This window comes from Trematomus bernacchii, unplaced genomic scaffold, assembly GCF_902827165.1.
Source record: "Trematomus bernacchii unplaced genomic scaffold, fTreBer1.1, whole genome shotgun sequence".
Lineage (NCBI taxonomy): Eukaryota > Metazoa > Chordata > Actinopteri > Perciformes > Nototheniidae > Trematomus > Trematomus bernacchii.
In genome coordinates, this window is record NW_022987739.1 from 4,132,366 (window position 1) to 4,147,267 (window position 14,902).

The 14,902-nt window shown below is 38.7% G+C and overlaps 3 protein-coding genes across 4 annotated transcripts in view; 1 reads left to right on the forward strand and 2 right to left on the reverse strand.

Annotated features, from left to right (window-relative positions):
- atp8b3 (ATPase phospholipid transporting 8B3) overlaps positions 1 to 14,902 on the forward strand; it is a 38,113-nt gene that overhangs the window by 1,003 nt on the left and 22,208 nt on the right. The gene's annotated exons all lie outside the window — the stretch shown is intronic.
- Positions 469 to 6,441, reverse strand: nfil3-4 (nuclear factor, interleukin 3 regulated, member 4). Its single transcript, XM_034147650.1, has 3 exons — positions 6,151 to 6,441; positions 2,176 to 2,278; positions 469 to 2,086 (listed from the first exon to the last, which is right to left on the reverse strand). Exon 3 carries the CDS (start codon positions 2,055 to 2,057, stop codon positions 1,350 to 1,352), a length of 708 nt encoding a protein of 235 aa, XP_034003541.1. The 5' UTR covers positions 2,058 to 2,086; positions 2,176 to 2,278; positions 6,151 to 6,441; the 3' UTR covers positions 469 to 1,349.
- On the reverse strand, positions 7,192 to 10,825 carry si:dkey-172o19.2. 2 transcript variants are annotated; one of them, XM_034147649.1, is made up of 3 exons: positions 10,811 to 10,825; positions 10,662 to 10,729; positions 7,192 to 10,016 (listed from the first exon to the last, which is right to left on the reverse strand). In XM_034147649.1, exon 3 carries the CDS (start codon positions 10,010 to 10,012, stop codon positions 9,068 to 9,070), a length of 945 nt encoding a protein of 314 aa, XP_034003540.1. In that variant the 5' UTR covers positions 10,013 to 10,016; positions 10,662 to 10,729; positions 10,811 to 10,825; the 3' UTR covers positions 7,192 to 9,067. The 2 variants fall into 2 exon arrangements, with proteins under 2 accessions (XP_034003540.1, XP_034003539.1); XM_034147648.1 differs by lacking the exon at positions 10,811 to 10,825 and having other exon boundaries at positions 10,662 to 10,778.

Here is a 14,902-nt window from a genome sequence, read left to right on the forward strand (position 1 = left end):
AAAGCAATAGCTTTACTGTTGTTCTCTGGACCGGGGACTATATATTTTCAACAAGCCTTCAGTCTCCCTGAGGCTGCAGAGCACTGAAGAGTTAGCCTCTGTATGAAGACACAGCTTCTATGTCCTTTTCTGTTCAGGAAAGCAAGTGACATGGTGATTTAAACATTAGATTTTGGGTTATGGAGGAAGTGAGGAGAGATTTTCCGACATTATTAACAATCAGGTTTGTAAAAAAACAATGTAGACTTAAATATTTAGTTGTTTTAAGCTTTTAATGTTGTATACATATTTAACAAAATGTCATCCCCAAGCTTATTGGAATATTAGAAGATTCAAACACACTTTATGTAGGAAGGTGACTAGTTCTGCCCACACAGGAAACCCAAAGAAATGCCTCATCACACTTCACTGTTTCCATTTTAAGGGAGGTTGTAGGCAAGTGAAACCATGTGATGTCCTTTTTTTTTAAGTCAATGGGTTTGTCTTTTTAAAATCAAAAGAAATGTGCATTGTAAGATCTTTTCAATTGTTAAAAAGGAAATTGTTTGTGCAGCTTGGATTGGTTGGATAGTTTTTAGTCTAGTCCTAAGTGAGCTGTAATCTTTATAACACACAATTCGACATCTTCTCAACTTTGTCATTAGAGCGCTCGCAGAGAAAAGCTGAAGTAGTTTCAGAGCTCTATTTTTTTTGATGTGTGGTTTGAACTTATACCTGATTGGAATCTATTTGAACACCTACTTACATTTTCTGCCGTAATGTTCTTAATGTGGCTGTAGTGTGTTACTTTGTAACAGTGCTTCTTTGAATGCATTATGCACTATTTATTAACAAAAATAAAGCTCTTGAATTACAGTCAGCAGGAAAATATGACTGTAAATAAAGCGAAATTTAAGAATTTAGTTTCTCAGTCAATATGTAGAGTGGACAAACCTTTGTGTTTTTGGATAGAGAAGTTCCGATGGAATTTATTTTACTTATCGATACCTGGACTTTAAAAACTGAAATATATGATTATTATTATTTTAACAGCTGTATAATACTAATCCTATATGGCTGTGATCATTGTTGTAAAGCATTGCTCAGGTTAAAGCTTTGTAAAACATTTACAAAAACATACACAAAAAATGAATGCCAAACAACTGAATATTTGTCACACTCATCTCTGGTGAGAGTTGAATAAGCACAGTAGAGAAGAGGGCAGTGAGTTTAGCTGATAAATGATAAGATAACATTATATCGTTTTACTGAATGGACTCTCATACTCCACCAATACCAGATCCAGCATTTTAGGCTGTAACCGAGGAATACAGGTATCAGTATCGGAGCAAGGATCTAGGAATCGATTGTCAATCGGACATGTATTGTCTGGTTGGAGAGTAGTTTCTATCCCCTCTGGAGGTGATTTTGCCAGGTGGAGATGGCCAGGACCGGGACAACACCCCAGGGTCCTGCTGCTCCTCATCCTCATCTGAAGCAACTTTGGTAGGAATTGGCCTCAGGAGGGGAGCTCCAGGACGGGATGAGTGCAGGAGATCTTGAGAGAGGAGAAGGGGAGATAGGAAGCCAGAACCCGTAGTACTGGACGCGTTCAAATATGAATAGCCTCTCATGGCATGAAGGGCATAAGCAGGGATGAAGAGAGGGTGAGGTGGTTGGTGTCTGGGCATCACAGGGTCTCTGCCACCCCAGTAATAGTCCCTCTGAAGGGCCTGGTGGTGTGTGTGCAGGTGGGGGTTTGGGTGAGCAGTGTAGGCTGCAGAGGGGACCAGGCCAAAGCGCAGTTTGATGGCCATTAATTCAGCACTAAGTCTGGTGTTTTCTTCTTTCATGGACAGGAGATGAGTCTCCAGCACATAGTCGTTCATCCTTCTCTTCTCCCGAGACCGCTTGGCTGCGTCGTTGTTCTTCTTTCGTTTCTCCCAGTAGAGGTCATCCTTCTTCTCGTCAGGTATGAACTCTCTTTTGCGACGAGCTCCCTTATGACCCAATCCCTCTGTCACTTGTAAAATATGACCATCTCGGCCTCCATGTAAGAGTGACGACAGGGTGTCCATGCTAGATGCAAAAGGGAGTAACAACCAACCTGAAATCAAAAGGAAAGTTGTGAGTCTTCTGTGGGAGGTTGAGTAATACCGTCTTGTATAATAGTAACCTTATCTGATTTGCATTTACCTCTTCTTATCTTGGTTTGCCTTCGATGAAAGCACCGTAGTATTTCTGAATGCGGTGACGGCTGAAGTCTGAGAGACTGTAGACACGTGATATCCACAGCTGTCTTTAAAAGGGGAAAAAGGGTCATGATGAACAATGAGTCATGTTGAAAAATGTATTCAAGTACTGCATCTGTTGGTTTTGAGTGTAAAAATCTAATTGAATTGTGTTGAGATAGAATAAGTCGAAACAGGGGTGATTTCGGCCCACACATCTTCCGTCGCAGACTGAAAACCCACATGCACCTTGGCCAATACATTAAAAAAAAAAAATTCTGTACCTGTATGTCAAAAGGACTCTGGCCATTTTAGCAAGAAATCGCCAATGGGTAGAAAGTTACTATGAGGTTGTGCATATGTGTTTTCTCTCAGAAAAGCTCCAGAAGCTACAACAGCCCACTCAGTTGCGCCTACTCTGTCTAGCGCCTCCAGCATTCAAACCTCCCCCTTCCTGACCTCACCTCACCTCACCTTCTACCCGTCTAGACCACACGAAAGAATGTGATGGGAAACAAGCAGACTGAGAAAATGTGTTGTTATCAATATTCTCGTAAATATGTAGTTGTTTCTGCTGCAACATGCATAGTTACATATGTCAAACAGAGGCTAATGTACTAATCAGCACCACAGGTTGTTGAGAGCTCACTTTATGCAGGTTAAGTTCACTCCAAAATGTACTTAGAATTATGCAGAAACCTTGTCACTTTGCAAAGTAAATTTGTTTAAATGATACAGCATTTTTTGATATTCCAGATAGCATTTTTGAGTATTGATATTGAACCTAGCATATGATTCAGTTGAGTGAAGTGGGGATACTTGAGCTTGTCTTATAGAAATGATATACAGGTTGTCATCAAGACTTTTCTGTAGTTGAGTTTGAGTCTAACAGTCTTTGTGTTTCTCACTTTATCCACCCAGTCACCACTTCCCCCTACTCCATCTCTTTTATCTACTTGCCTCTCTTTACTCTTCGAAACTGTGGGGAGAAAAAGCAGTCGGTAAAGGTTTGTCCGCAATGTGACATACGGCAGAACGTAAAAATCTAACTGGAAGACATTATTGAATAACAGGTCTGAGAGTAATGCATGAAGCTTCTAATACAATCTCTTTCATTTGTGTAGGTTTGTGGCTGGTTTCATGGGAAGCTGTGCAAGAAAGATGAGCATTGTGTTGAAAACCACAGCCAGCCCTCTGTGTGCGTGCAATAAGCAGAAACTCACACTGACCCACACACACTTTACGCTTACACACGTGCCTTTTACCTCATTGATGTTCTCCTCACACCTTGTTCTTATTCTAACAACGGATAAAGTTAATTTCTAATCAGACATCATGCTGCACTCTATTGCAGCTACATGCGTCACCTCAGAAAGGAACTGTGAAATAAACTGTCGCTCAGGATTTCACACATGAGGAACCAAATCTCAAACCATAACCTCACGGTCTATTACCTCAAACATTCTCATGCAGTGTCCTTTTTCTAAGTAACTTCTCATTTGTAGTTATGTGATTCACACTCAGTAACTTCTCAGCATATTCACAGGCCTTAAAGTCAAATGTTGACGTGCCAGTCGGTCTGCTAAAAGCATCAAAACAAAAGTTTCAAAGAGGCCATGCAGCCCCTGCGGTGGTTAGAACACACATCAGGTTAAAAATATTCAAGCATATGCCCAACAAGAGCGAGGACCCGAAGCCCGAATGTGTTTGTCTGAGTGACATGTACACCTGCATATGCGTGACACAAAGACTTAGCGTTGTATGATGTGCTAGCAAACCCAAAAAAGCAACAGCAGGAAGAGAGAAAACAATAATCACACAGGGAGACAGAGAGAGAGAAAGAAAAAAAGAGTGGGTTCCTGAATGAAATCTCTCTTGAGGCTCGGCCTGCTTTCTACTCTGCTCAACATGTGCACCTGTTTCTTATTGACTAATTATAGCCCGCCTGCTTTTTAGTAAGGAACTCTCTAACTTCTTCTTTTTGAGTCTATCCGTTTTCTCATACCTAACCATCTGCTGTTGTGCAGCTACTGTTATAACAACTACCTTTTAGGAGAAGGAATTTGGTCATTTTGTGGCCTTCCCTCTTCTATGTTCATGTCTATTGTTAACTGCCATTGTGGAAGTTAAAGTACATCGGATGCTCTCTTGAGGGAATAATGTTTTTTCACATAGTTATTGACTAGAATGTTCTGTTAAACGCATCAATTCATTGAAGGGCATTGCTATTAATTCATAATTCAAACTTTGTCCTGCGCTCGTCATATATTGTAAATGGAAGGCAACATTGAAATATAACATTTACTTTTGAAACTGATGGGGAAATACCTGTAATGTATTTACGGCATCATAAAAAGAGGAAACAAGTGTTTGTATGAAGAAAATGTGGTCCTAAACCATCATGTATTAATGCATGGTTGAACACCATCATATCAAATATATTTATTGAGTTCAAGATTCTGCTTTTAACCAATTATCCTATTTTCTTTTATCAACATAGTGTACTGTAGGAGGCTGATTAATACTTTGTTTTCTTTTAAATCATCAGTCTGAGATGTACAGCTCTATACCAGCTTGTCTATATAAAGGGTTGTGGAATTTCAACAAGACCGAACTCCTTGAAATAGTAAAATAACTTTTGTAGCTTTTATTCGGTAAAGTACAAGAGCTGTTGTATCTCTGAGTTTGGAAAATGGTGGTTGCGGCATTTATAACGGTTATGAAAATTTAAACGCTGTTTCTCATGCGGTGTTTGCAGCCGACCATAATGTGAGACTTCGAACATTGTGTTATGCAACCAGGACCAAAATATCCTGTAAGAAACCTTTGTGACTTGTGTGATACTTGTGCACAGATATTAACTCCAATAAGGCCCAACAACAAAAAACGTAAACTGTTCACTCATGTTGTGTGTTGGACATCAATGTTATGAACGGTATATTTGTATTATTATCATCAAATTGGGATGAACATGCCTGTCACACATGATCAGCTTTCTAATGTATTTATCACAGTAGAGCTTTACTCTGACATCATTCTACTTTTTTTCACTCAGTAATACGGCGTACACTTTACACGACAAACTTTTGTGTTAGGAGCTCCTTCTGGTATCCTCAAAATGAACGTTGATTTCTTTTAAGATAATCTCAGATCATTTTCCAGTTGTAAATCAATTGTAATCGCTATTTTAATAGTTGAGTAACTTTTAAGGTAATTCTTCATGCAAATGAGAATGCTTAATGTCTCATATTTCCTGCTTTTCTCTGTTTTATGTCATTAAACTAAATATCTTTGGGTTTGAGGCTGATAAAACAAGACATCTAAGATATTATCTTGGACTTTGAGTAACTCGGATTGACTTTTTTGACTTTTTATAGATCAAATATCAAGAGTATAATCAATTGATTAACAATAGTTAGTTGCAGCTCTGCTAAACAACCAGATAACCAGATAACATTTTGACCTTCGGTTTCCTGTTCATCTATCAAGATTATTATGGTTTCATATATATTTTGAATGTTCAGTACTCTACCCAGTTAGTCATGTTATAAAAACATAATCAATATTTTACCTCCTTGTAATTTATCTTGATATTTACAAGGTAGAAATACTTCCTCTTCCTCAAACAATCATAAACATTTCCTGTTAACCTACTCTTTATTAATTGATTTTGATATTCAATACAAATATGAAATGTGAGAAGCTTCACTTATATTTGAAATTGTTATAATGGCTATACAAGTTTTCAAATTCTAACACCAATTCTAACACCAATTTCAACACGTGAGACGTTGGGCTGCACAAGAGACTGATGAATACATGTGTGAAAAACATTCATCATCAAGTCACTGATACCTAAACTATCTCCTCTCTTGAATACATTAACTGACACACATGGTCCAAATCCCTTTTTGATTTGAAAATAAACTCAAGATTTTACCTTTTAGCTGCTTTGTGCAGAAAGTCCTCTGTCCGCAGAGGAGCCAACGACCTAATGCAGAATTATCTCGCTCTCACCCGGTGCTAATACCCAACTTAACGCAGTGAACTGTCCTTTGAGACTGCGTCGTGAGATGGATGTTCATAAACAGGGGGGCTCGTAAACGCTTGTCGCTTTTTCGGTCCTACCCTCTCCTCTTCTTAGCTTTCTCTCAGTCTGTGTTGTTTTCCTGTCTTTAACTCTGATTGTCCACCTCTGCTGTCACATGAAAAGTGTCTGACTGGCCCCCTTGATCTTGATAGAGTCGTGGTGTCAGTGGCGTGCCCACACAGGGGTCTCACCTTTGCTGAAACTGTCAGTTTAACACCTACATGTATTGTATTATTAAATTACTCAAGTATACAAACTAAGTAATATACCATTATTTCATGAAGTAAACACATGCATTTCGTTTTCTTTGAATACAGTAGTTGCATTATAATGTGGTGTTTACAAGTAGAAACAGTAGTAGTAGTATTATTAAAAGTAGAAGCAGTATTATTAAAAGTAGTTGTAGTAGCAGTAGTTTTACAAGTAGAAGCAGCAGTAGTAGTATTAAAAGTAATAGTAGTAGTAGTAGTAGTAGTATTACAAGTAGAAGCAGTAGTATTAAAAGTAGAAGCAGTAGTTTTACAAGTAGTAGTAGTACAAAAAGAGTAAAGCATATCTGATATGAGTAAAGTGTAAGAACTGACATTTGTTGTGTATGTGTCAAATAAATCTTTGCCACCTCAGATTAACAAAAAAGAGAAGTGTTTGTCTCTTATCAGTTAAGACGTTGGTGGTGTTGAGATAACTTGTCTGAATACTTAAATCCTCACTGATCTGAAGACAATGCAGGCAAAACAAAAATTCCCTTTGCAATTACAACATACTTCTGTCATTACATTTGACTTTAACCCCCATTTTTACTTGTATACAGTGTCACATGAAGACAAGTTAGATGTTTGCTTCCTGTTATGTGCTGAAGCCGTTTCAATTTAGAAAAAGAAAGCACCAGGGTTTAATGTGAAAATGCTTTATTGTTGTTATAGGGCACAGAGGTCGCAGTCTGATCTGTACGACTACAAAGAGATAATCAAACTCTCGTATGTTGCCCTGACACCTGTATGTGTTCAGTCTTCTTTTTATTCAAAATGCCCCTTTCCGTCTGAGGGATGTATGTACAGTAACTGTAACAAAGTCTTCTTGTAAAAACCAGAAAGTATATTACATCATTGTTCAAATTCAACACCATTTTACATTAAACAAAGTGTATTCCTGAACTATGACCCAGAATAGATTATTGTCTTTGAAAACAGCTAAATGTGACGACAATGTGGTGTTTGAGAGTTTCAAAATCGCACAATAAAGTCTTATAAAATCTTCCTGAGATTCCTGTTGCAAAGCTTATAGGACAGCAAAAACATGTTTAAGAGATTTTCGTTTTTTTTTTGCAATAACAAGTTCAATGTTATTTTACAAATGATTGTGCACAAAACCTGTAAAATGTTTTTTTTAAGACTCAAGTACCTTTCCAAAAAAGGATGACTACCTTTCTAGTAGGGTGATAAAAAAAAAAATCCACGATAAAATATATTTTGTTCCAACTCACCTTTTTTTGTTTGTATAAAATCCGTGCAAATCTTAAATATAAAAAAAGGTATAAATACAAATATATGCTCATACATACAGAAAATGGGCAGAAAGGTCGTCCTATTTGTTAACAAAAACCGCATGTTTTTAAATACTGTGTTGTAGCGCCATCTGCTGGTAGCTTCAGGAACATGTCCTTACAGAATATGACCTGAAAACCGGGAGGAATTAAATTAAACTAACAAACACTACAACTAAACCTATAAGAACAGAAAGAAGCAAATCATTTGAATGTTTGAACACAACTTTATGTCAAAACGTATAAGATCTGTTAATAATAATGTAGGCTTTCTCCGCTGTTTTGTTTTAGAGTGACAGGGCAAGAGAGAAGACTTTTCAAGATGGAATACAACTTTTAGTTGTTCCTTTACATACCAATGTTGATTAATGCATCTATATGGATATAGGCCTATTTAAAAAGGCTGCAGGAATAACAGATATTAATTGTATGTTGGAGCATCACGCTATTTATTTGTTTTGACTTTGGAATTCATTTAAGCGTTTTTAAAGGACCTATAGGTTACTGATCTTAAAGTATTCCTAACAATATTTCCTCAAGAAACATTTTCAAGAGAGGTGTTTTTTATGTGTAAGTGCAGACTGCTTTAAAAAAGGTATTGTACGCATTAGGACATGTTCTTATTGATTTCTTAAAATAAAGGTAAATATGAGCAGATGCAATGGAGGGCGGGGTCTCGTGATGCTGGAGGTCTACAGATAAACGGTTTGATTTTCCGCTGAATCTAATTTAGCTGGGAAATCACGCAGTGGGGATAAAGGGGAATACCAAGCCAACAACAACCTAGTTTCGTTGGCTTTGTCAGCATGTTTTCCACCGCAGATATAAACCGTAAAAAATCACATCATTAAATCTTAACCCCTAATCAACCCCATGTCTTGCTACAAAAAAAACTGGAATGATTTTTGTTAGATTCTATTATTTTACAGTAGCATTAAAAAGTGAAAACTTAAATTTATTTTGGGTTTCTGACAGGGCTGTTTTCATTCTTACAATACAACAGTCAGAACAAACACATTTGACTTGCAGTAAATTCGCATTTGAGACATGGATTTGATATTATCTGCAGACTATATTTTGATAAATATGCACACTGTAATTGGCATGTTCTTCTCATAATGGCAAAACATCGAACGGCCTGTTGCATTGAGGCTTGTTAAAATGACCAGATGTAAAGCATGTTTTGCATCCATTGGCCTCTAAATAAACGGTAATAAGCGTCAATCAGGACTGAGGTGCATCCCGTCTGCTGAAGCGGCTCTTTAATCCCCCCAGCTGGGTGTCTGCCTCCACACCGAGACCCTGGCCTTGTCTCTCCTGGATGTAGAGAGGCAGGCCGGGGTAGACACCCGGCGGGGGCAGGTATGAAGACCGCCAGGGCAGCAGGAAATTATTGCACACTGCGGATGGATTCATGTGGGGCAGCAGCCAGGATCTAGGTGACCGGATGGAGGCATGGTGGAGGGGGTCAGGTGAGGGCAGAAAGGCTCGGAGGGAAGACGCATGGGTGGATTTGTAGATGTCGTCGCTGGAGGAAACCTGTCGCTGAGCATCCATCTCTGCCTCTGGACAGAGGACACGGGGCCCGGAGAGGGGGGAGAAGCCTTGTGAGAAGAGGGAACTGTGTGGATTGAAACCACCCACACCTGTTGAGCTAAAGCGAGGAATCTTGTCCTCTAATGAAAATGCATTGCTGCCGTTGTTGCCCCAGAGCCCTGGCTGGAAAACGGCAGGTGATGAGGGCACATTGTATGTTGCAGAAGCAGGTTTTCTCCTTTCTGCACCCAGGCTGCTGTGGTAATGCATGCTGAGCAGCTTAGCCCGCAGCTGGGTGTTTTCCTCGCTGAGAGCCAGCAGCTGCCCATCCACTATCAGCTCGCTCAGCCTCTTCTTCTCCCGGGACCGCCTGGCCGCCTCGTTGTTATTTTTCCGCTTCACCCAGTAGTTTGAGTCCTTCTTCTCGTTGGGGATCATCTCCCTCTTGCGGCGGGTCACGCTGCTGCTGTACGCCCGTAAATTCAGGAGGCGTCGAGCCAACACGGAGGACTGGGTCACCGGGAGGAAGAGGCCCGGGTCAGGCTCCGTGCAGCCGCTGCTCTCCACCGAGGAGGAGGAGGGCTGACACGGAGCCACGGCCCCGGGACCGGTACGGCTCCCCGGTGTTGACATGGCACTACAGGAAAAAGTTTAAACAACTTTTTTTTTATAAAAATTACTCCTTAATTAATATCTTAAAAGACACTAAAACCTTTAATTTAATAAATATATAATGTGCAAATTAACAATAATACATGTTTAACTTTTTATTTTGAGTTAGACCTACTTTATGGAAATGATAAAGGTATTATTCTAATGTCATTGATTATAATACAAAACATTAAGTTAAAAAAGCAGATACATGAAATGTTGCATGTCTTTCAATAGCCCTAGCTCAATAACATGAACGATTTCAATTGGCTATGTTAAAACACAAATATTTCGCCTGCATTAAACTTAATATTCAAGATGAGTAGGCTACTTTAGCACAATGTTTAATTGCAGGATGTTAACATTTAGTGAAGTTTTGCATTGTGGTATGTAGCCCACCTGAATGATCTGAGTACTTTTGCCCCCACTTAAATAATTATTTTCGGCTTAACCGAAAAGATGACATGAAGTGTCTTAGCCCAATATTTATTTTGAGACATGGTTACATTCAACCTCAAGTAACCTTAAATAGCCAAAGTAGGCCAGTAGTTTGATAGCAGCAATGTTTTGTCTCCCACAAACCAATGCTGAATGTTCGACAGTGTTACAGAGATAAACCCGCCGCACTGACCTGAATGATATGCCACCTGTGAGAGGATTTGGAGGAAAGGATCCACTTTGCGAGAGCTTCTTGTAATTCTGCAACACACACAGTTAAGTACAGAGTTTGACGTTGCACTCGGTTATTAAGAAGTGTGTGGATGTTGAGACTGCGCTTACCTGTCAATCACAGACTCATCGGTGCTGAAGAAAGCAGAGCTGCGGGGCCGTGCGCACATTTACTGAAGACACGCAGCCAATCGCGTTGTTTCCTCGCGCTGTAATACCGTGGAAACTGATCGCAACTTCACTTTGGAGAGCGGAAGTCCAAGACAACCGTGTGGCCACGATCAAACCAACAGGTGATACTGAAATGAATCACTTTGGATCAGCTGCCCTACTTTTGTTTTTGTTGAACTATTTTACATTGATTCGCTCTTTAATCCGCACATTGTCTGCACAACAGTGCACGGTTGAAGCTTTATTTACTATACTGTACTTATAACAGAGTTTACAAAAGGGTTTGCATTAAAACCTGGGATACATTGGATTGATTGGCGATGAATAAAGTAGTAATTTCTAATATCTTGTAAAATAATATACAAATAAAAGGGATATATATATATATATATGTCCTAATTAACAATGTTGATTTAATGAGGTAAATAAGATTTAACCTGATGGCACTATAACACATCATTAATATCCTCAGTTACTATACCCAACCTGGTGTTGATACCAGTACATGCACATCTATGCAAACTGCCACACTGTAAATGCTTCATCTTTAATTCCTCCTCTGAGGCATGGTCTATCCCTTTGGTTTATCCATCCGTCTAAACAATACTTTAAAGAGTTTATGTTGACCTAAAAACATACAATGACAGTTATTTTTTAACTTATTATGCTTAATGTTACATGTACTAATGTTAAAGAGAGAGAGAGATCACCCCCAAAATCCCCCAAATACATATTATACCTCTTAGAGATATCAATCTAGATGGTTTGTTGTGTGTTATTGTGAGCTATTGCCTTCTTTCATATAACATATAACCACATGGCTCTTACCTTGAGGTGCTAAGGGTGCCAAATCGACTGCAACGTCTCTTTCCAGAAATCCTGACTTGGTTAAAGACCGAACATTCGGACCAAAACTCACCTTTTTAGACTAGCTTTTAACATGTGATTGATGCCGTGTCCTTTTGATAAATGTGGTTTTATTGCTCGATTTTAAATATTTGTATCTTCTTTTTTTTGTACCTCTGTAAAGCGTCTTTGAAAGTGTTTGATAAATAAAATATATTATTATTACTCAAAATAATCCTCCATCCTTGTTTTGAGCCGTTTTGTGTAGCAACTATTACTGTATCACTTTGCAGCATTACGCTTGCTGCAGCTACTAGTGGAATAAAGGTGCATAATGGAGTGAGAAGTAAACATTAATTGCGTCTTTCATAACAAAACGGCTTCTCCCCTGAAGTTGTGAAGACCCCTTATCGGAATCGCACGACCACACTCAAAAATGAACTGAAATGGAAAACCACACTCTATTGTATAAGATCACTTTTTTTGCAGTTTAGATTTAGCGGTGGTTTGCTGAGTTTGGGGGCTGTCCACATCAGGTTGGAAGCTGCATCGTCTGCTCGGTGTTTTTTATAAAACTCCAGCAGAATTTTCTGTCTGACTCACTGTAACCACAGATGCCAAAGTCAACCATGTTCCAACAGTCAGGTTAATCTTTGAGTAAAACCTAATCGCAAGATTTGAAAAGAGTCCATCAAATATCAGAAGAAGCAGAAAACAAGTTGTATTTATTACTATTCCTCCTCCAGGTGTATTATACATGTCAAATGTTTCACCTTTTAGGGATGAATTAATAAGAATGCAGAACTGATTTATTAAATTATTCAACATTGGCAGCACTGACGTTATCTGTGCCCTTTGAGGTTGACTCATTGTCACTGTTTCAATGAACTTGTTTACAAAGTATTGTGGTATATCAAGGTATTCCTGTATAATTTGTACCACCGCCACTTTCTCATTGTCGGGCACCCCCCACTTCCTGACTGCATGTTGCAGAGGATTGCTCTGCATGTGTGGGATCTATATTGAGCAGTACATTTCCTTTAGGTTTGGTAACAATAGTTACGTTTCTCACTTATGGGACATTCCCGACTACACTTAGCTGCTTGTTACCTAAACATGCAGTGGGCCTTCCCCGCAAGCCTATGTTAAAGGTAACTGCTGACTTTATAATGACACTTTTCTTATTGTCAATTAGTGCCTTTTTAAAAGACCAAAATCAACAAATCTTTATTATTATACTTTCTCTATAGTTTGAACACTTACTTTCCCAGCATAAGACACTGAGCCCATGTGTTCACACAAAACACATCAATCTTTAAACAGATCATGAATTTGTTATTTAGACATTTAAACAGGCTGCATGATTTTTTTTGGTCACTATAATTGTTTAGCTAACATATCAGGAATGTATTTACTTGGGACTATCTCAAAAGTGGATTAGGCCATACCCTTTTTATGTACCTTGTATATCTTTGCTTTTCATTTAGCCAGTATTCCTCTTAATCTGTGCTTTTGCTAGCACTTACTATCCATAATGAGTTTGTGTTAAGCATTGTGTTGAGCTATTTTCCATCATTTCCTGGTTAAAGTATAATGTTTGTTTATGTATTTACTCTTCAGGCTTTCCAGTAGTTAAAGGGAGTGCCAATCAAACCTTATCTTCACGCAATTGTGAGTCAATTTGATGTGATTTCAACACACTAGGATTCCTCTGAAAGGTTATAAACTATTGAATGAATGCCTTGTACTCGATATACAGTAGAGGAACACTGTTTATGCTTTTCCTACAGAAATTGGAGTCGTCTCCTTAAGATTTAGTCAAGTTGCATCCGACCAAACCTGTAAGAAACTGTCAACATGACTCGGTTATTGAGGATAGGTCTTTTCATTATTCCTGTGAACTTTGAGGCTTGTTTTGTTTGTTTTGTCACCCCCCCTCCACACAACACACACACACACTCCCACCCAAAAACTACCATGTTACTTGACAATCTGCTGTACATTGAAACACCACTTCAATGGAAATACCGCTGCTTTGTTTTGGCTGTATCTTAACCCATTTCCCACTCTATGTATATCATGTCAACCCTTATTTAATTTGTTTTTTAAAGGGGTCTGCTGGCTTGATTACTTCGTTCTTAACTCATGGCTGACTGTTTACCACTTCTTCTTTTGTTTTAAAGGAAGTTAATTTGAGGGTCCTGCAGTGTTGCACGCATATATCGGTAATATAAGGCCCTGGGAAATAAGAGCATTAAGAAGCTTCCTAGAGACCAGGGCTTTCTCACACTCACTGAAGTCAGGGTAATGCACTGCTCAGATCCTGTGAGATACAGAATCAAATGAGAACAACCCCGCTCACATTTAGCACGAGGTGGAAACTTGGCCTGTATTTTTAGCTGTGTGATGCATTGCATAGAGATGATTAATGTATCTGTTTTGGGTGGGGTCTTGTCGATCGTGCTCGAGTGTAAGGTTTGTATAAAGTGCTGATCATGAGGCGGTTCAAACGTGACATTATGCGGTGCTCCTTGATGCTTTCTCAAGTCACAGTTAACGGTAACCTAAGAGAAAGAAAATATTTAGATCATTGGTTAATCTTTGTGGACAACAGCACGGTGATAACAATCAAGAAACAAACCTCACTGTGCTTTACTGACATGACATGTTTGAACAGCTTGCTCTTATTTCCATTTTGTAATGATCAAAACATGAGGAAGTAGCACTCGTCATCTTTTCCTCTTGTGTGTGTTCTCACTGGCTTTTGATGCTGCGGTGAGAATGTTGATCTTGATGTGACCTTGAATTATTACTAATTTTAACAGAGCTCAGTTCCTATTGGCCGAGTAATGTAACTTAAGGTATACTGTTTGACCTGCCAGTTACTTTTTTTTTACACGCACTAGCAGAAACAAACTGTTCACACACATGGTTTATATGTATTTACTTTTCAGCTACGAGGGTCCTACATGTGGCTTACGCATAATTTAAAGGATATGATCAAATGTTTTAAGTCTCTCGCTGTAATAAGGTGTTAATTCCTGTGAGAAATGATTTTGTCTCGACTTACTGTGAAGAAGTCCCTTTCTTATGCGAATCCGAATAAGTGATGAAGTGAACACATCATATCAGGCTTGAAAGATATCAATATGATACCATAAATATATATTGTTTTTTGCAAATAAG